The 21,036-nt window shown below is 38.7% G+C and overlaps 6 protein-coding genes across 6 annotated transcripts in view; 3 read left to right on the plus strand and 3 right to left on the minus strand.

Annotated features, from left to right (window-relative positions):
• Positions 1-2,854, plus strand: part of Cbr-gcy-29 — a gene marked incomplete at both ends in the record, with an annotated part of 14,430 nt that extends 11,576 nt beyond the window's left edge. Inside the window, 5 exons of the mRNA XM_002631629.2 lie at positions 1,148-1,242; positions 1,394-1,470; positions 1,518-1,658; positions 2,181-2,742; positions 2,789-2,854. Of these exons, the coding sequence (XP_002631675.2) occupies positions 1,148-1,242; positions 1,394-1,470; positions 1,518-1,658; positions 2,181-2,742; positions 2,789-2,854 (941 nt within the window). The remainder of the gene's footprint in view (positions 1-1,147; positions 1,243-1,393; positions 1,471-1,517; positions 1,659-2,180; positions 2,743-2,788) is intronic.
• Positions 2,855-4,112: 1,258 nt separating this feature from the next.
• Positions 4,113-10,368, minus strand: CBG20869 (the record flags this gene model as incomplete). The annotated part of the gene is made up of 10 exons (XM_045242737.1): positions 4,113-4,267; positions 4,564-5,032; positions 5,469-5,846; positions 7,119-7,318; positions 7,368-7,923; positions 7,963-8,289; positions 9,182-9,297; positions 9,808-10,033; positions 10,083-10,194; positions 10,250-10,368. 10 exons carry the CDS (start codon positions 10,366-10,368, stop codon positions 4,113-4,115), a joined length of 2,658 nt encoding a protein of 885 aa, XP_045097156.1.
• Positions 10,369-11,469: 1,101 nt separating this feature from the next.
• Positions 11,470-12,742, minus strand: CBG20870 (the record flags this gene model as incomplete). The annotated part of the gene is made up of 3 exons (XM_002631631.1): positions 11,470-12,173; positions 12,222-12,655; positions 12,714-12,742. 3 exons carry the CDS (start codon positions 12,740-12,742, stop codon positions 11,470-11,472), a joined length of 1,167 nt encoding a protein of 388 aa, XP_002631677.1.
• A 331-nt stretch (positions 12,743-13,073) lies between these two features.
• Positions 13,074-15,989, plus strand: Cbr-spat-1 (the record flags this gene model as incomplete). The annotated part of the gene is made up of 8 exons (XM_002631632.1): positions 13,074-13,167; positions 13,213-13,307; positions 13,352-13,428; positions 13,474-13,603; positions 13,654-14,036; positions 14,089-14,365; positions 15,272-15,518; positions 15,664-15,989. 8 exons carry the CDS (start codon positions 13,074-13,076, stop codon positions 15,987-15,989), a joined length of 1,629 nt encoding a protein of 542 aa, XP_002631678.1.
• A 407-nt stretch (positions 15,990-16,396) lies between these two features.
• Positions 16,397-16,821, plus strand: CBG20872 (the record flags this gene model as incomplete). The annotated part of the gene is made up of 2 exons (XM_002631633.2): positions 16,397-16,540; positions 16,588-16,821. The coding sequence occupies 2 exons, from the start codon at positions 16,397-16,399 to the stop codon at positions 16,819-16,821; spliced, it is 378 nt and encodes a 125-aa protein (XP_002631679.2).
• A 2,973-nt stretch (positions 16,822-19,794) lies between these two features.
• Cbr-clec-147 lies at positions 19,795-20,725 on the minus strand (the record flags this gene model as incomplete). Its single annotated transcript, XM_045242738.1, has 3 exons — positions 19,795-19,969; positions 20,016-20,259; positions 20,536-20,725. The coding sequence occupies 3 exons, from the start codon at positions 20,723-20,725 to the stop codon at positions 19,795-19,797; spliced, it is 609 nt and encodes a 202-aa protein (XP_045097157.1).
• Between the last annotated feature and the right edge of the window lie 311 nt (positions 20,726-21,036).

The following is a 21,036-nucleotide window of genomic DNA, read 5'->3' on the forward strand; positions in this document are numbered from 1 at the left end:
CCGCGCGATTATTTTGAATAGACAATAGCGACCACAGCAAAAGGGGCGGAGCCTATTTTTTTCTCCGCGGGGGTGTTTAGGCTTTTTGATCGGCTGTATCTATGGCTAGAAGAAAAAAATCGTAATGAAAATTTGTCTGTTTATGTAATCGACTACGTAGAATTCGAATATGTAACTGTTTTTACTGGAAAATTCACATGAGAAAAGAAAAAGACGGGAAACAAAAGTTGCCGACAGAAAAATGCATGGTAAACGAAATGGGAGTTTGTTCCACTCTCATTTTTAATATTTTCGAGTAACTGATAAAATGTTCTAATCGAAAACTATAGTGAAATTATCTGAAAAGTTAGCGCAGAACTGTGAATTTCAGTCAAACTGGCTGTAAAAATGGTGAAAAAATTTCAGCAAAAACCTTGAAAAATTAATTTTTAATTGGTGATAACACTCCTGAACATCACATGTAAAAATTTTGAAAAAAATTGGATCATCAGAAAGCAATTTATTTTCAGTCGCAAGATGACATGCTCAGTGAATTTTTCGGTTTTTCGCAAATTTAGCATGAAAAGAGATTTGTTCCACTCTTGTCTTTTATATATTCAGATTCTACAAAAAATTCACATAAAATGATATCTGTGGCATATTCCAGTGAGTTAGCGCAGGAAAATGCGAAGCAGTTTTGTCTTCAAATTTCCCGAAATTCGTCGAAAAAAATATTTTTCCTAGGAGCGCGCGCGTGGCGGTGTTATAAGAAAACAATGCGCCGACAGCCCATGTGCGCCTTTGGTGTACTGGTTAAGCTGGATGTGTGCTGATCGGGGACATGTAGGTTCGAGTTCCATTTTAGATTTTTTTTTTTGGAATTTTTTTTCGAATTCTATGTGATATTCTGAATGATAGCAGAACCTTTGGCGACGCCACGCCCACTCGCGGAGAAAACGGAGGAAAATGAAGAGCACAAAATAAGCTGTAACTCGGGAATGAGCGAATATTTTTGGACAAAAGTTTGGAAATATGCTAATTAGGAAGTGAAGATCATATTAAAATGAAAAGATCCCATGAAAAAACAGTTTGAAAAAAATGTTGTGGTCCCTACTTACAGGTCATTAGATTTTTCGATTTCAGATAAAACTCTTTTTTTTAATTTTAGAATTGGCTCAAAAAGCGTCAGAGGGTGAGAAAATTCAAAGACCGTCGATTCAGAAGAACAAAAAATTGAATCCGGATATGATCGCACTGTTGCAGGTGAGTTTTTTTTAGTCTGCTGTTTTTTTAGCATGCGAAACTTTTTTTTTTCAAAAGTCATAGAAGTTATTGCAGGCGGTTCGGATAGTAAAAATCCAAATTTTGTGTCGGCTATTTATTGGAAAATTCCTCATAAAAATATTTCTCACAGGATTGCTGGAGTGGTCAACCAGACATGAGACCAACGATTCGAAGAGTTCGTTTGGCGACGGAAATCGCTTTGAAAACGTAAGCAACGTTTTGAAACTAAAGGAACAACTATTTTGATATTAAAGGAAAGGAAATCTGGTGGATAGTATGATGAAGATGATGGAAGAGTATGCGAACAATTTGGAAAAATTAGTTGGAGAACGGACGAAATTGGCAGAGGAGGCGAATTTGAGAGCAGAAAGATTGCTATTTCAGTTACTTCCGAAGTAGGTTTCATTCTTCCGAATAAGCTTTTTATTTTGGGCAAATTTTACCCGCAGACGGCCCTTTTACGTATCAGTGGGGTGTGTTCGTGTTTTCTAGGCTGTTTTAGAACGCATCCTAACTTTGGCAATTTCAGATTATTAGGCCACAAACTTTTAAGACCTAGAATTGATCTAAAATTCACCTTTGATAGGTCATTTACCATAGTGGCCTGACTTTTGAAAATCGGATTTTCAGGCTCCCATGGTAAATTATCTCGAAATGACCTGATATTCACCTCACCTGGTGTGTTTCAATGTCATTTTAACATCGTGGCCTAGCTTTTGTAAGTTGAGTTTTCTTGGCCGTCAAGTTAAATGGCCTAGAAAATACACCTGGAATATCGGGCCATTTATAAGTCATAAAAATTGGTGGCCTAGAAAACTCAACCTACAAAAATTAGGCCACTATGGTAATTTATGGTAAATTTAGGCGACTATGGCAGAAAGCTTATTCCCGGAATATTTCAAATCGCTCAATTTCAGAAACGTGGTAATTGAGCTAAAAGCTGGAAGGAGTGTTCCACCAAAGTTGTACGATTCGGCTACTGTAATGTTCAGTGACATCGTAGGTTTCACCAAGTTATGCTCCGCCTCCACTCCGATTGAAGTCGTGAATCTTCTGAACAAATTGTATTCTGAATTCGACTCAATTCTTAACAAACAAGATTGCTACAAAGTCGAAACTATCGGTGACGCCTACATGGTTGTTTCTGGAATCCCAATGGAGAATGGAAGACGTCACGTGGCAAATATTGCCTCTGTAACTTTGGAAATTATGGAATTGTTGAAAACTTTCGTGGTTCCCCATCGACAAAATCATCGATTGTCTATCCGATTGGGATTTGCTTCTGGACCAGTGGCTGCAGCAGTAGTCGGATTAAATTCTCCCAGATTTTGTCTGTTTGGAGAAACTGTCAATATTGCATCAATCATGGAATCATCTGGAGAGGGCGAGAGAATTCAGATAACGGATTCGTCTAAGATTCTTCTAGCCAATGAATATCCAGAATATATTATAGAGATCAGAGGAATCAACAAAGAAGTGGTATGTTCTATTTTAAATTCACCTAGAAGATTGGAATTCGTTTCAGAATCAATCAGAATTCACAACTCATTGGTTGGTCGGAAAGGACGAGGAATACTTCAAGAAAAAATAATCATTTCATGGGGTTTCTTGTTTTCTTACATGTTTGAATATCTCGCATTTTATTTTATTTTTCTTATCACGGCGATGATACTGGATCTCAATAAAAATCTTTATTTTTCCAAAAAAATATCTGAAATTCTGAGATTCTGAAATTTGTGAGATTTTGAGATTCTGAAATTCTGAGATTCTGAGATCCTGAGATTCTGAAATTTATGAGATTTTGAGATTCAGAAATTCTTAGATTCTGAAATTCTGAGGTTCTGAGATTCTGAGATTCTGAGATTTTGAGATTCTGAGATTCTGAGATTCTGAGATTCTGAGATTCTGAGATTTTGAGATTCTGAGATTCTGAGATTCTGAGATTCTGAGATTCTGAGATTATGAGATTCTGAAATCCTGAGATTCTGAAATCCTAAGATTCTGAAATTCTGAGATTCTGAAATTTGTGAGATTTTGAGATTCTGAAATTCTGAGATTCTGAGATCCTGAGATTCTGAAATTTATGAGATTTCGAGATTCAGAAATTCTGAGATTCTGAAATTCTGAGGTTCTGAAATTTATGAGATTTTGAGATTCTGAAATCCTGAAATTCTGAAATTCTTCTGAGATTCTGAGATTCTGAGATTCTGAAATTTATGACATTTTGAGATTCTGAAATTCTGAGGTTCTGAAATTTATGAGATTTTGAGATTCTGAAATCCTGATATTCTGAAATTCTGAGATTCTGAGATTCTGAGATTCTGAGATTCTGAAATTTATGACATTTTGAGATTCTGAAATTCTGAGATTCTGAAATTTATGAGATTTTGAGATTCTGAAATCCTGATATTCTGAGATTCTTAGATACTGAGATTCTGAGATTCTGAAATTTATGAGATTTTGAGATTCTGAAATCCTGATATTCTGAAATTCTGAGATTCTGAGATTCTGAGATTCTGAGATTCTGAAATTTATGACATTTTGAGATTCTGAAATTCTGAGATTCTGAAATTTATGAGATTTTGAGATTCTGAAATACTGAGATTCTGAGGTTCTGAAACTCTGAGATTCTGAGATTCTGAGATTCTGAACCTGTATGTTTTTAGACTTTCAGAATGTTTGAATTTTTTTGAGAATCCAGAATTTTTTGGCTGTTAGGAGTTTCAGAATTTTTGGATTTTTTGTAGTTTTTTAAGATTTCTTTTTTAAGAACTTTCAAATTAATAATCAAGTTTATTCATTTGAATTAGTTCACACATTCAAAAATTATTAGTCTTCCCAGTTCCAGATTATTCATCATCATCTCCACTACCCTTCTTATCAGATTTCTCAGAATCACTTTCACTTTCGAACGCCTTCTTCTTCAATTGCCCAATCCAATCCCATTTTCCATTGAGTTTCGCACCGACGTCGCTTGCACACGTCTTCAAGATGTCAGAATATACTCGTAGTCAGGTGTCGTTTCGTATTGCATTTTGTCAATGTAGTCGAATAGTCCTTTGAAGCGTTTTAGAGTTTTATTAAATGGTTGGGCGTCGACTGAAATTGAAAATTTTACAGTTACCATAAAACCTGTAATAGAAGGGCACCTACACTGTCAAGTTTGAGCTCATTTATCTCGGTCCCTGTGACAGATATCAAAAAGCGGTAAACTGATAAAATGTTTCTGATATTATGTCACAGGAATTGAGATAAATTTGCTCAAAATTGGGGCCACAGAAACTCAAAAAACAAACTCACATTCTTTGAAAAACTCATCCTTTAACTTGAGAATCGTCTTTAGTTCGGCATGTTTCCTCCACGGCATTCCTCTTCTTTCATCCAACAAATCAGCCACCATATAAAGCCACGTCTCCAAATCATCTTTTCTTCCCTGTTCCATTTGGGTCATACATGCTCTGCATGCATATCTCAGTGTTCCCAAAAACTTGACTTTCTTTCTCTTCACTTTGTGATCTCCATTCTCGTTTACATACAATTTTGCGATTCCAAAGTCAAGCATATAAACTGTCGCTTCGTCGGATCCGATCCCAACTGCATAGTTGGCTGGTTTAATGTCACGATGAAGGTATCCCAGTGAATGAAGATCACGAATTGCTGTCACCGTTTCGATGGCAACGTAGAAGGCGGTTGATTTGGTGAATGTTCGGAGGATGTACTTGCGGCGAATGTCTTCGAGGGAAGGTCCCACTAGACCCATTACGACAAACTGAAAAAATTCGTTCGAACAGTTACTGAAGTGTTGTTCAAACATTCGAACTGTAAAAATTGGTGGCCTAGGAAACTCAGTTTGCAAATTTTAGGTCACCATGTTCAAATGTTCTAAAACTAACTTGAGATTCATCTGACGTGTTTTCTAGGCCATTTCGACATGGTAGACTAACTTTCGCAAAGTGATTTTTCTAGGCCACAATGGTAAATGACCCAGAAAGCACGCCAGGCAAATCTCAGACCATTTCTAGGCCATTTTGACATGGTGGCCTAAATTTCGCAACATGGTATTTCTAGGCCACCATGGTAAGTAGTTTAGAAAACACATTAGGTGCATGTTAGACCATTTCTGGATCATCAACTACGGTGGCCTAGAAAAATCATGTTGTGAAAGTTAGGCCACCATGTTAAAATAGGCTAGAAAACAGCATCACCTTGCACTTTAACGCCTCACACTTTCCACGATCGACAAATTCGATAAAATTCTTGAATTTTCCTTTTTTCTTCTTCTCCGCAGTCTTCATCATAACAGTAACCTCGATTTTCAGACGCAAATATCGTTTTTCTCCTTCTTCTGATTCAGTTTTCAATGCGTAGCATTTAGTCTCTGGCTGATTGTCACGATGTACCTTGTAGACGTCTCCAAAACCTCCGGACCCAAGAAGATTGATCACTTTCCACGCGGAAGTCGCCCCGACCGCCAGAATCTTATCCCCTGGATGCAGCTTCTTCCGATTAGGTTTCTTCGATTTATGAACTGATTTCACAATTGCATCACGCTCTCCAGTCACCCGACATTCAACGCTTCGATCCTGAAAATTTCAGTAATAATAAATTTTTCAAACTAGAGATTTCGGCACTCTTCTAGAATCACGGAACGAAAAAAAATCACGGAACGAAAAATAAAATCACGGAACAAAAATTTTGGGTAATCCAAAAAACTGCTATCTTCTATACTTTGACAAGTAGTATCCGTAATACTAACTTTGGCATCAATTTTACTTTTTCCAATACCCAAGGTATACTAAAAAGGGTATATCAATTTCTTAAGATACGCTAGTTAACAGGTTACATAGGACCTGTAGAACATCTGAAAACTCAGTTTAAAGCTACATCGAGCAGTTATTGAGTTTGCTGACATTTTAGGGTGTTCCAGATAAAAGAAGCATGGCGTTTCAGCCTGAAAGAGCCTGAATGGAGTGGTTGAAAAAAGCTCTCTCAACCCAAAAATATCATCGAATTTTTGAAAAATGAAAAATCCGAGGCAAGAAATTTCATGCCACGATTTCTACTCAATTTGGCCCAAGACTATTCTTATTCCGGACCAATATTTTGTTCCAAGAAGATTAATTTTGAATTAGAAAAGATTTCTTCAATTATAGGCTTAGGCTGAACCATCATGTTTCCTTCATGTGGGACACCCAAAAAACGACGGGAAGTTTGATAACTCTGCTCGTTGCAGCCTCTAACCTAACTCTCATATGTCCCATGATCCTCAGAACATCTGGGAAAGGTCCTATGTAACCTATTAACCATGTACGCTATCAACTAGTGTACCTTAAGGACTCAATATACCACATTTCGAGTGTCATTTTGGATACTGAGCAAAAAATGTAATGTCAAGGTTAGATTTCAGGATAGTATTTGAATGAAGGTCCTAAAACGTTTTGTATTACCCAAAATTTTCGTTCCGTGATTTTATTTTTCGTTCCGTGATTTTTTATTCCGTGATTTTTTGTTCCGTTATTTTTTTTTTCGTTCTGTGATTATAGAAGAGTGCCGAGATTTCCGGATTTTAGATTACACATTCCAAAAATTCCAGATTCAGGATTCAGGATTCAGGATTCAGGATTCAGAATTCTCAATTCAGAATTCTCAATTCAGAATTCAGATTCCAGATTCCAGATTCCAGATTCCAGATTCCAGAGATTCCAGATTCCAGATTCCAGATTCCAGATTCCAGGTTCTAAAAATTCCTGATTCCAAAAGTTCCGGATTCCAAAAATTCCGGATTCCAGATATCGTATTCTAGATTCCGGGTTCAAGACCCCAGATTCCAGATTCAGGATTCAGGATTCACCTACCGTATCCCCAACAATCTCCTCGAGGCCCGTCTTGCCTGACCAATCACAGGCTTTCTTATTGTAGTTCTGACCCGTTTGAATTCTGTCCAAGCAATTTTTGAAAGCTTCGTAATCGGGAACACTCGAGAACTCCATTCCAGCAACTAGCGATAGAATGGTTTCAAGGGAGCGCGGAGCACGAGTGAATTGATCTTTTCCTTCTGAAAAAAGAGGACATCTGGATACTGGAACACACAGAAATTTAGTAACCTGAAGTCATAAAAGCCTCTTTCAGTGTTATCGAATTGCTACTATCCTTTTTCCATGCCAACGAATCATGATCCATCAAGTAGAAAAGAGTATACAGAAAACTTTCCAAATCATCTTTCCGTCCCTGATCCTTCTGATTCTGACAAGCTCGAGATGAGAATCTGTTAGTTCCAAACATCTTGACTGATGATCTAGCGGTCACATGCTTCTTTTGCTCTTCAAACTTTCTGACCGCTCGAAAATCTTGAAGGAATACTGTAGTCTCTTCAGATCCTAATCCGACATTGAATGCAGATGGACGAATGTTCCTATGGATATATCCTAAGGAGTGAAGATCACAAATTGCTTTGAGCATCTGATGTCCGACGGAAAATGCACAATCCAGGGAGAGAGGTCCATTGGTGACTTTTTTCATAACTTCGTAAAGAGTGGATCCGAATGGAGAGACAATCAAAAACTCGATTTTATCTTTGGCAATGCTACCGTACTCTGCCATCGAAACGAAACATTTTTCACCGGGAAGTTTCTCGAGTTTTCGAAGAAGTGATGCCTCGACCTAAACTATAGTTCAATGTTTTAAAATATTCGAAACTACAGTAACCTTCAAAATCTTCAAATCCTGTCGTGCGACTTTCATTCGAAGATCCTCATTCTGTTCGACTTCTTTCACAACATAAACATCAATGTCCAATGGTTTTGTCGATTTACGAATTTGATTTGAGACCTTATACTGTTGAACGCCATCAACAGATTCTCCATTTGCAAAACATTTCATTGGAGCAACTTTGACTTTCCGCCGATTCGATGGATCCTTTTTCTTTCCCTTTGTGCTTGTTAGAGCAGTTGATGCTTTTTTATCAGTAGTTCCAGATGTGAGTTTGGTTCGCGATTTCTTTGAATTCAGCTCACCACCCCCTCCAGTCTGAAAATAAGAGGCATTCACGCTCCATCGCATTTACATAGAGCGTTTTTGTCACAATTTAGCATTAGAGCGCACTTTTTTCAAAATTTCAAACCTAGTCTTGTTTATTCTCATTTTGAAGCACTTGATATGAGAAATCCGAAAATCTACATTTCATTGGAATTGAGCGGTTTTCCGATGTAATGCAGGCACAAAACCGTAAGACTCAACAGTTGAATTCAAAGCTTTCGTGTCGAGACCAAAGCTTATTTTACTTAGTTTTACGGTTATTCGCGTTTGAGCGAAACTACACGACATCCCGAAAAAATGAGGAAATTCAGAAAAACACATTTCCGGAAAATTGGGCGGAGCCTAAATTGCAAGCCTGGCACGGTTTTGTTGCAGAATTTGAAAAAAATTTGAATACGGTCGTGAGAAAAACTGTGCATAGCTTGTAATTTAGGCTCTGCCCATTTTTAAAAGAACTTTTTCAATTCGGAATTTATGATGCCTGTTTTTTTCGAGACTTGAAAATTCCTGGGAAGAAATTTTACCGGGGAAAAATATCCTGGGAAAAGTGGGCGTGGCGGCCAGGGGGCGGAGCCTAAATTGCAACCCTGGCACGGTTTTGCAACACAGTTTTTTTGCAAACTTGCGTATTGAGGAAAACCGCGCAAGGCTTGCAATTTGTGCTCCGACCCTTGACTCCGCCCAGTTTTACGGGAAATTGCGTCGTTTCTTTTTTCCGGAATGCCGTGTAAATGCGCTCAAACGCGAATAACCGTATTAGATACGGTAATACTGCAGGAAAATTATCGTTGGTCTCGACACGAAAGTCTTAGTGGTGGAAAGCAACCGTGAACAATTACGCTCAATCGCATTTACCATAGAGCGCGTTTGCCCAAAAACCTACCGACGGTTTCTTTGTCCTTTTCGAGGAGAACAGGCCCGGTGTCTTGGCGTTCGGCGTCTTCATTGGTGTCTTCTTCGTCGGATCAGAGGCTGGACTCTTTGATTGCTTGCCTGTCTCTCGAGTTATAACTATTTAGAAGTGCAATTCTGCCCAAAATTTTGCGGCAAAAATGTGAAAATAATTGTGATGGTGTGCCTCGAGCCAGCAGATGATGTGGTACAATAAACTGGTTGATGGACTGTCATGTGTGTGTTTCTTTGTGAAAAAGGTTGGGTCACGCTGATCTAGATTCACAGGCATGCAATGTGTTTATTTGATTTGAGCTATTTGAGACCAGTAGAAAGAATTGGGAAGGATTAGTAATACACAAATTTACAAGGTTTTTCATACAATTATACGGAACTTCTTTGGGGTGAAACTGAACGTCGAGAGGTTATAGCTTGTAATTCGAGATTTTGACATTGTAGTCTTCGTGCTGTTGAGTGTGACAGTTTCGAAACTATCCGAATCAGATTTATTCGACAAATTGAGAATGTTGGATGGGTGAAGAGGCATCGGACGAGTTAGTTTTGCGCGCCAACTGAAAAATTCAAATTTTCAAACTTAGAAGCAGATTTTTTGATTACCTAATGGTAATTGACATATTAATAGAACAGCGGCACAGTCCACTATCAGGTGTAATGGAAGTTGTCGCTTTGGAGTTACCGAATTTCCACTGACACATTGAAATTGAGCGAACACTTTGTTTTTCAATTTCTCATTCGATGTCACTAGAACTACGTGTCTTTCCGGATTCTCATCACACCAGTTGAGCATTTCTGCTGAGCCACATATTGTTTCTTCGAAAATCATCTGAAAAATCTCAAGGTTTTATTTAAAAATAGTTTATTTCGACACGGACTTGTTGGCTGATGGTCTTTGTAGCCGGCGGTCCTGTCGTCGAACAATTATTTACCAGAAACAGCATCGATAGATATAAATTAGCTGGAATGTCTTCTTTCAGATGATTCAATCTGAAATTTAAATCGAATAGAAATTAAAGAAAAACGAATTTCTTAAAAATTTTACCTGGAAGCGGAAATCTTGTGAAACTCATCGTGTAACTTGTCAGGAACTACATTAGAAGCATAAGCTTCGATGAGGATGATGCGAAATGTTAATAGGAGAACCGGAATTGAGATTTTCATGACATAAATCGAGAAAATTTTGTGAAAAATGGTCAACAAAATTGTATTTTTGAGAAGTTGTGCAAACACCGTCACGGCAAAATGCACAGAATGCTGACAGCTACAGTAGTCTTTCCATTTTTATCATACTTGCAAAATTTCGGGCCGGCTTGCGGTCGAGAATTTTAACGGGCCGGGCCGGTGTTTGCACAGAAGCTGATTTTTTTTGAATTTTTTTTCAAAATTTTTTAAATTTTTTCAAAAACTTAAAGGTGGGGGGACAGGAGATTTTTCGTAGTTTTTTTGTAGTTAGAGTATGCATTCTACCGTAACGGTGTACAACGCGCTTTCTCTTTGCCCGCGTGGCTCAGTCGGTAGCGGCGCCGCACCCTCAATCATCGCCCTCACAAGTTCAACTCCTCGAGAAGCATCTTTGAACGGAATTTCGAGAACATTATTTTTTCTTGTCCCCCCACCTTTAATCAAAAAATCTAAATTTTTTGACTACTTTCTACTTTGATAACTTTAAAAAATTATTTAACTTTTTCCTTTTTTAATTCGAAAAAATAACTCAATTTTTCATTGGAATTTTTTTTTTACTGAGAGAGGGTGGGCCGGCGGGTCGGGCCAGGAAAATTGTCGCTTTGACCCAGCCCGGCCCGTTGCAAGTATGATTTTTATCAACTTTTGAGTCTTTTTTTCACAAAAAAAGCTCTGTAACTTGTCAGTAACAACATCAGAAGCATAAGCTTCAATAAGGACGATGTAAAATGTCAATAAATCGCAATAAGAGCACGGGAATGGATGTCTACATGACATAAATCGAATTAAAAAAGGAAAATTCTTATTTTTGTGAAATTGTCCAAACACCATCACGGCAAAACGCACAGATCGCTGACAGCTACAGAAATCTTTTCACTTATATCAATTTTCAAGTTTTTCTCCCAAAAGCAGCTCAGAGTACTGCATGCAATTAAAAGAAAACATTTCGAGCTCTTCACCTGGAGAAATTCATTACTAAATACTAAAAAATATCACAAATACACATTCAAAGTAGAACCAGTTAAAACACAGAGGTAAGATGGAAAGAAAGAGGCTATAACTTAGTTTTTAATACAAAAATTACAATTTCAATTTAGCAATAAAATTATCAGAGAAACTTCCAATATACAACTCTCCATTGTGTTCCGTTACTTGCGACACGTCTCCAACCACCTTGCCGGTGACGTCATGAAGACTTCTGACGATTTCTCCATGTGAATCCAGTTCCAGAATAATGGAATGTGGAGATTTGAATAGTCCAAGAAGCGGTTTCCAATATTCAGCAGGAACAACATCGACGAGGAATTGGCGGATTCTTGGATGACTTCCAAGACGGTCCAACATTGATGGATGAGTAGCAGTACGAGTGGCAGCCAATCCAACCCAATAAGTTCCACGTCCACTGCTTCTGATGTTATCTGGCAGGCCTGGAAGATTTGCAGCAAACATCTCAATTTTTCCAGATGCAATTGTCAATTTCTTGATTCGCGCCATACTGCATTCCGAGAATAATAGTGTCTTTTTGTCCTCTGACAGCTGGATTCCATTGGGGAAATATAGCTTGTCAGCGAGAACTTTTACAGCTTTCGTGGAAATTTTCAGATGTAGAATGCGTCCATCAGCGAAATGCTCCAGAATCAGAGGCATGAAGTGACGACGATCATGACGGACGGAGCTGTCAGAGATGACGACCTCATCGGAGGAAATCACATCTAAATCGTTGAGGAATCTGGGCTTGAATCCATCGATTGGAACACGAGAGTCGAGGATTTGGGTGGAGGTTGCTGTAAATTTTTCTTATTTTATATTTTTTATTTTATTCAAATACATACGATTCTGTTCATTAGAAAAATCGACGATGAAAACTCCCAAATAGGCATCCGCAACGACGAACTTTGGTTTTCCCTTCACCAACTGACGAATTCCGAGTGGTCTTCCACATTCTGGCTCTGTATCGAAACTTCCACAATCCGGAAAGAATTTAGATTTCTCAGAGTACGCTGCTTTGCTCACAACTTGTCCGTTGACGATTTTCAGGATTTTTGCATCATAAACAGAAGCGTAAATAGCACCATCGTCATCAACAGCCATAGATTCTGGTCCGGAAATCTTTCCATCCAAAATATGCGTCGCCTTCTCAAGATCCGCATTGATGAATAAGTTTCCAACGAGCGCTGGTGGTGGGTCTAGTCGGAATTTTCTAGCCAAAGTGTTCTTTTCGTCACTATATCGGTAGTAGAGAGCAGCCCATGAAATCGCTAGACCACTGAAAACGAACAATAATTTTCAAATATTTGAATTTCAAATTTCTTGGTAAAACTTACATGAAACCAAAGAAAAACAGTCTCCCCATGACTTTGCACATCAACTGAAATGTTTTTTTCTGAAAAATACTTGTTTTTCAGAAAGTTCTGTAGTGTTCTGTTCCAAATTCAGTGAGCAAAGATGAGGTAAACAAATTCAGAGAACCCGGTTTGGATTTTCCTCAAAACTACGGTCAGCGATTTTGTGTAAACACCATGCAGATGCGGCATTTAATAGGACGCGCACTACTTCTTAAAACTTTTCAGCGCTTCATTCAGTTCTTTTCCGAGTCCTTTCGACTAGTTTCCGCTGAAAATTTTTCGTATTAAATGTGAAAAAAATACTTCTTAATTCTCAGCCATTCAATTGCTAAGAACTAGATGGAATTCAACGTCTCCTCGTTTTACGAAGGCGAAGAATCTAGCAAACACCTCAACAGCACTGCATTAGAACAAGATGAAAACGAGCAAAAAGGTGTTTAATATTCAATACAAATTATTTTCATTAGCAATTTTTCAGAATGGAAGCTCTCACCGATTGCTGCGGAGAACAGACGCTCGAAGACGTCGGTTTTTCGGCCTAACAAATTTAAATCGCCTTTGAAAACTGTTAACGTAGGTTTTTGTGTGAAATTATCTTTAAAATGGTCATGTTATAGACTACTGACTGCTCAACATCAGGTTATGACTCGAAAAATTCTTCATCTAACACCCCACAACGGCCATCATCGTCATCGTGAGCTTTTAAATCTCGAATTTTTAATTTATATGAGGTTTATAGTGAATCGAAGCTCTCCATGTCGGCCGAACTCTCCTCATTTGTTGCCAACAATAGTCTAAACCCATTCGATTCCATTATCATGAATTCCCTACACAAGTCACTCGATTTCAGTCCGCGATTTGTTTTATCTGTGAGTGAGCCTACAATTAAGCTGAAATTCTTATTTTGCTATTTTTTCAGAAAGAATCTGGAAGCCAGCAAAAATCAGACGGAAAGTTCCAGTGGAGTGTGGAACAGTTAGCGATTCTGAAGCCAGCTCATATCTCGGACGATGAAATAGCAGCTAGCTATCGTTCGCCAATACCCGAAGTCGAGGAGAAGATTCAAGAGGCGCTGAACGAGTACTGGTCCAAGAACGTCAGTTATATTCCATCTCCAGACGGCCCTCGCTTTGTGAATCTGAATCATCGCGATGGAACAGTCACTACGATACAATATGGAGCAGAAGCATCGACGTCCGGTACTTCTGATGGAAATACGCCTTGCTTAGCTAATCTTGTTCGAAAAAAAGAAGCTGTGAAGGCAGCTTATGCTACTTCATCGCCGAAGCAGAGACCAAGAAAGTAAGATATTAGAACTATCCTCTAGCCAACTTCAATTTTTTTTAAGTTTCAGAAATATCCGCCAAGTACGGAATCGTACCAGTCAAACTGAGCTCACGATTCCTCCAACTATGGATCTGGACCTGAAGAAACTGTTCGGAGAGAGTTTTGTGTATCAAGATGAGCAAGAAGATGACGATGAAGAGGTGTTCAATATATCCGCGTGCTCGAATATATCTACTCGACGACGTCTATTTTCCGCGGGAGGTCAAGACGACGTTGGCAATGATGACGTCAATAATACGTCGATACTCTCAACGGACTTGAACGAGTCTTCAGCACAGCCGTTTGTGAGTTTTTAATTTCACAAGGCAACGGCAACTCCTTGTAAACACAGATTTTTATAGAAATTTCAGGTTATGTTAAAAGTAAATCCGCTTACCATGTTCAGCCGAGTTTTATGAGTTTCAGCAACAAAAATCGCTATTTTTGCACTGAAAACACGATTTTTGGTACTGAAACTCATATGAGGCTGCTGAAACTGACAAACGGCTCCGCCCACTTCTCAAAAATGACCAATATATATTTGGCATAAGTGACCACATCTTTATCCTCACGAACCCTTTAAAAGTGGGCAGAGCCCATTTTCTTAGGCTCCGCCCACATTTTTGACTTTTCAAATTTCGTCTAAAATAGGCTAATTTTGACCCATTTTTGGTGAAAATTTTCTAATTTTTAGCTGAAAATGTGGCATCAATAACCCCTAATCATCACGGACCCTTCAAAATGTGGGCGGAGCTAGAAATTCTTTGCTCCGCCCATTTTTCATATTAGTCTAAAATATAATAATTTTGGTTCAATTTTTTTGATTTTTGAGTCAAATTTTCTCGTTTTTACTCTGATCAAGGCTGTGCCACGGCCGGCCGCGGCATTCTTAAAAGGGTACTTCTGAGATAGGTAGGGTACGGCGGCCTAGCGGCCCTAGTAGCTTCTGGGTAGCTGAGCTTATTTTCGAAAGGACGGCCGAATTGGTCCACGGCAACCTACCCACGGCCGCAGCCGCGTTTTGCACAGCCTTAACTCTGAAAGTACCTAAACTGCTCAAAAGTTCCCTCAAAATGTAGGCGGGACCTAAATTCACAGGCCCCGCCCACTTTTAAACTGTTCATTTTTGGCCTTTGCAAGGTGTTGAGGTTGCCTTGTTAGTGAATTTATCTGACATTTAAGCGACTGTGTTTTTATATATAATTTTCCAGAACGATTCCTTGTCGCCCGTTCGCCCATCAAGGGATGTCACCGAGGACATAGAAGACAATCTAGATCAGGAGACCGCTTCGACGTCTGCTACACGATCGCACGCTTCTCAAATCGCCATCAACATTTCGATTCTCAACGATTGCATGATGAATTCCATCGACGAGGCCGAGGAAGATCAGAAGCGAGAGGCAGCGAACGAAGAGGAGCACGACATAAGCCGGAGAGTATTCTCTGATTCGCATATACGTGAGTATCTATACCCTCTTTAATCTATGCAGTGTGTGTACCAAGTGAGGAAGTTTCTAACAACCTGCATCTCTCCCCTTTCCGGCTATTGGCTTCTCACACACTGCGTTTCTCTTTCCTCATGACTTCTTCTCCTTTCTTTTAGACGCCAACGAATACGAAATGCTCGATCGCTCCTCGTCATCCAACGCTACTCCTCGGCATGAAGACCTCGATTGGACGCCACGACGACACACTGGATCCGTCACCAACTCTGCCAATCGGCCAACGCCATCCGGAGCTTTCGGATCCGGAGGAGCGGCTCCACAAGATTTCCGGCGTTTTGTCTTTGACATGTCGCCGATTCATCCAAATCATAATGCTCCATCCGTGAGAGGGACGCCTATTCAGCGGTGTTATTCGAGTTTTCCACAAGTTCGGTTGGATCTGAACGACGACGACGAAGATGATTTAGGTGATCTTTCGAAGTGAAAAGTGTGTACCGATTTTTTGAAAATTGCGCTGTATCATTTTCTGTGCTTTCATCTATATACTCCTTGTCACTCATTAATCGTATTAGTTTATTTTTTTTCTCTACTTGGCTCTTTAAATATTTTTTTCTTTTTGAAATTTTCCTTTCCCAATCCAACTTGCATATCTGTCTTGTTTTCAAATCAATGATTATCTCTCTGTCCATCTCTGTTATCAGTATATCCCCTCCTGTTTGTATTTCTATTATTTTCTAAACGAGCCCTTTCTGTCTTTTTGACTATCAAATGAAACATTTGTACCGCTTTCTACGAGTTCTCTATCGTCTTTTTTCTGTGTTTTCTACACCAAATATCGTTTTCGTCACCTCTTTTTTCCCCAATTTCCCACCCAATTATGCTTATTTTCAGATGAAGCTCTTCGTGCACAACTTCATGTCTTCCCGCTTCTTGAAGAACGTCACCGTTGGATACCCACTCGAGTTGGTAGTCAAGCAATTCGTGGAGAAGGATATCGAGTTCGACAGAGAGAACACTATTGTCATGCTCAACAAGGTTCGCTTTCACTTTTTGGACTTAATTCAAGTTACAAGTCTTTTCAGATCCAATACGAAGCTCTCGTGGTCGCCGCGGCCGCCGTCAATCAAGCAGACCGTATACCAGCCGAACAGCCAGGAAAGTGGGAGGATTTGTCGGACGATCAACTGAAACAGTTCCATCATATCCTCATGAATATTGATGTCGTGGATGGAGAGCTGATTTGTCCGGAGACAAAAACGGTGTTCCCAATTCGAGATGGCATTCCGAACATGTTGAAGGTCGACGGCGAAAAATGATCATTTTTCCCTCTATTATCGTTACTCCCCATGTATTGTTGTTGTTGTGTTGTGGTTGTCCTTGTGTTTACAAATAAATTTTAAAAATAAAAATAGTGATCTGGTGGTACAAAGCCAAGGGGCACAATTTCTTACTAGTAGGAGGTGCAACCTAGTTTGATTACGGGGCACAATTATTGGCTCTAATTTAGTTGAGAGGATCTGAATGAACTATAAACTAGTCATTTCTGCCAAAACCACCACCAAAAATTACGATATTTTTTCTTCATCTAACTTTGCAGAGATGAAGAGACTCTCCAGCTGTTTTGCAGATTTCTCTCATTTTTTTTCACTGATATAAGCCGAATCATCTGTTCGTGCAGTCATTCGTGAGGTCAACGAGACGTTTTTGTTCTTCTCGTCGACTTTTCAATTGAATAATTAAAGTTTTTTTTCTAAAAATACAGAAAAAAACAATCGAAAACGGCAAAAAATTATGTGAAAATGCATTCAAAAAATCGTGCACACAAAAAAAAATCGTGCGGGTTTTGAATATTTTAATTGTGATACCTAACCTAATTTGACTGATTTTCGCCAGAAAAAAAGTTCGCAATCGGAAAAAAAGAAAATTGAGGAATTACTGAGAGAAAGGCTGAAAAAAGACAATCTAGGGAAGAAATGACCATCAATGCATCGCAAAGGTTCTGCTATCATTCAGAATACCTCATAGAATTCGAAAAAAAATTCCAGAAAAAAATATTCCAAAATGGAACTCGAACCCACATGTCCCCGATCAGCACACATCCAGCTTAAACAGGACCGTCTATAATAGGTGAAATATTGTTCGCGGAAAGACGCCATGGGTACATCGGAACATGCCTGCCGCAGGCCATTTACAGACCAATCGCGAGAGCGCCACCGCAAACGACCAATATTCGGCCTATCGCGAGAGCGCCACCGCAAACGACCAATATTCGGCCTATCGCGAGCAAATCTCCTACAATTGGCTTGCCGCGAGAGCAATAATTGAACTATATTTTTTCGAATTTGGAAGCTATAGCTTGCTATATATAGCCGCTGCTCAAAAATGATTTATTTTACAGAAAAAAAACAATGAAAAGTCGTACTTGCTGGAATCGCGCCGGAGTTTTGTCCCTTTTTGTTTTAGTCGATTACGAACCGATTTGGGAGCAGATGATAACGTTGAGTTTTTTCGAAGAAACTTAAAAAATTTTTATAGATTTCAAGTTCCCACTAGTTTTCTCACTATACCTCCGACACAAGATATTGGAACTTTTTAAAATCCTCCACTTTGACAATTCCGAATTCCCGATCAACACCGTCTGAAATTTGAAGTTTTCTTTCGGATTTCTCCAATTCTACTCACCGTTGATTCCAGCTCTTCCTTCTTTCCTCTTTCCTAAATTTTTTTTTCTGGATTGTACTCGACGTACCAGAACAATTCAGGTTTTCTGTGTCCCTGTAAAAATTGGTTTAGAAATTCGGACTTTCTGAACGCTTTTTACCTTTTCAAAGTACAGTAGCAATGCTACCTCCAGAATAAACCAAAACTTCTACTTCTAGCTTCCGACATTTATCTCCCGGCCATTTTTCCAATTTTTCTGCAAATAAAAAGCGAAATACTTGCTGATACAGTATTCTAGTAAGTTCTTTGTAGGTTAAATAATAATTTACGGACAAAAATTGAAAAGAAAACTGCAAAAAACTATGAAAAATACCCAATATAGGTGAAAGAATTTCGAAAAAGAAAAAACAAGAATTTGTTCGCGATTGGTCAATTGTGGACCTTTTATAGGGCCAGTTAGTAAGATACGCATATTGCTCGCGAGTGGTCATTTGTAGAACCACTAGTTCGCGGCAGGTGAGTAATTGGGTCGTTTATAGCTCTTCATCTGTAATTGGTCAATCACGAATCACCTGTGATAACCAGTGCACCAAAGGCGCACATGAGCTGTCGGCGTATTGTTTTCTTATAACACGGCCACGCGCGCGCTCCTAGGAAAGATATTTTTTTCGACGAATTTCGGGAAATTTGAAGACAAAACTGCTTCGCATTTTCCTGCGCTAACTCACTGGAATATGCCACAGATATCATTTTATGTGAATTTTTTTGTAGAATCTGAATATATAAAAGACAAAAGTGGAACAAATCTCTTTTCATGCTAAATTTGCGAAAAACCGAAAAATTCACTGAGCATGTCATCTTGCAACTGAAAATAAATTGCTTTCTGATGATCCAATTTTGTTCAAAATTTGTACATGTGATGTTCAGGAGTGTTATTTCCAATTAAAAATTGATTTTTCAAGGTTTTCGCTGAAATTTTTTCACCATATTTACAGCCAGTTTGACTGAAATTCACAGTTCTGCGCTAACTTTTCAGATAATTTCACTATAGTTTTCGATTAGAACATTTTATCAGTTACTCGAAAATATTAAACATGAGAGTGGAACAAACTCCCATTTCGTTTACCATGCATATGGGCAATTGCAATTTCCCGGGAAACTAGAGTTTTATAGATAAAAACTAGATCGGATAGAAAACATCGACTGTGTTGTTCAGGTTGTATTTCGAGTTGTATCTGAATTTTAGGTAATATTATAGAAATACATTACTTCGAGAAAATTTTAATTTAAAAAATTAAATAAAAATTTTTGGTCGAAAGTCCCGCTTCAAAATGACACGCCTTTCCGTATTGAATCAGAAAATGCCAATTTTTGCTAATAAGATTCGGGAGACGATGTCTATTCAGCTGCTTTCAAAATAAGATACATAATTGTGCTCCTAAATATTTCTACACTATTTCTACACTAGTGTGCAAAAACCTGATACGGGTCCTCTATTCCAATTTTGACTGAGACATTCATTCTGGTCCTCTTAACTGAATTAGAGCCTAAGAATTTGTGCCACCTAATCTTTGTGCTCCCAAATTTTAATCTCAGAAAAAAACAAAAGCATATATTCATTCTCTCATTCAAATAGTTGCTTCAATATCAACAGGCTTTCCACAGTAAGCTCCATAGTTCATGAAGCTTGTGTCGGTTGGGTTATTGGGAGCGGCATTCAAAAGGCAGTAGATATCGTTGATTTTGCCATTTCTATTCGGGTCGGTTGGTTTGATAACCATTTGGAGACAGTCTTCGGATTCACTAAATATGATACTTGTAAAAAAGGAGATGAGATATGAAAACTCACTACTGCCACATATTGTGACTTGGCTCGTTCAATGCCCAGCTATTCCAGAGGAACTCGGCATTTGTGTTGGCGGATGCCGGAAGAGTATACTCTAGTTTTTTGTCGTTACAAGGTGGAGTTTTCATATTTTCGTCTAGAAGCGCTGGGTTGTTACCAGTCACACATTGTTTCAAACGATCTCCCGCAATGGCAACAGATCCAGTAGCATGTTTCAGATCCGTGATGATGTGTTTTTTCGCTTCTTCTGGAAAGTAAGAAATTTATAATATTTAGAAAGGACTTCTCGTATTTTGCCTAGAATTCTTTGACGTTCTTCCTCGTTTTCAAATGCAGTCAATGCGGCGTCTTGCTCTGTGCAGAGGTTTGAACTGGCGTTGACAGAGATTGCATTTGGAGATGAGATGAACTGAAAAAATTTTAAAAATTTGAAATTTAAAGTTCAAAATTCTTCCTACTTTTGTGCACAAATATCCACTGTTATCATTGAATTGTGAAGGTGATCTCGTAGTCAAATTCCAACCTTCTGGGCAAGTGTAACTGTATTTTGGTGTAACTTGAGAAGGCGTCGATTCAGAAGGCGTCGATTCAGATGGGGAAGAAGTTGCTGTCTCTTCACAGTCATGTCCACCACCTCCACCGGAGTAAATTGGTCGGAAAAATGCCTGAACAGCGATTGGGGAAAGAAGAAGGAGAAGAATTTGACGACTCATTTTTCGATGTAAATACTATGAAATTTTTCTTTCTTTATATGGAAAAAATTTGCAAGTTTGCGGGGTTGCAATAAACGGTGGACCGGAAATTGTAATTAAAAGTGTATCATAAGATCATATAGGTGCAAAAGAACGCTGATTGTTGACTTGTAGTTTTTAAGAATGTAGAGGAATACTGCAATTTTGAAATTTTGTAGGGTTACCATAGTTTGGAAATGTGGAGGATTACAGTAGTTTTCAAAAATGTATAGGATTACTGTAGTTTTGAAAATTTTAACGGTTAATGTAGTTTCAGAAACACTTTGAGATTA

This window comes from Caenorhabditis briggsae (assembly GCF_000004555.2).
Source record: "Caenorhabditis briggsae complete genome, chrII, whole genome shotgun sequence".
NCBI lineage: Eukaryota > Metazoa > Nematoda > Chromadorea > Rhabditida > Rhabditidae > Caenorhabditis > Caenorhabditis briggsae.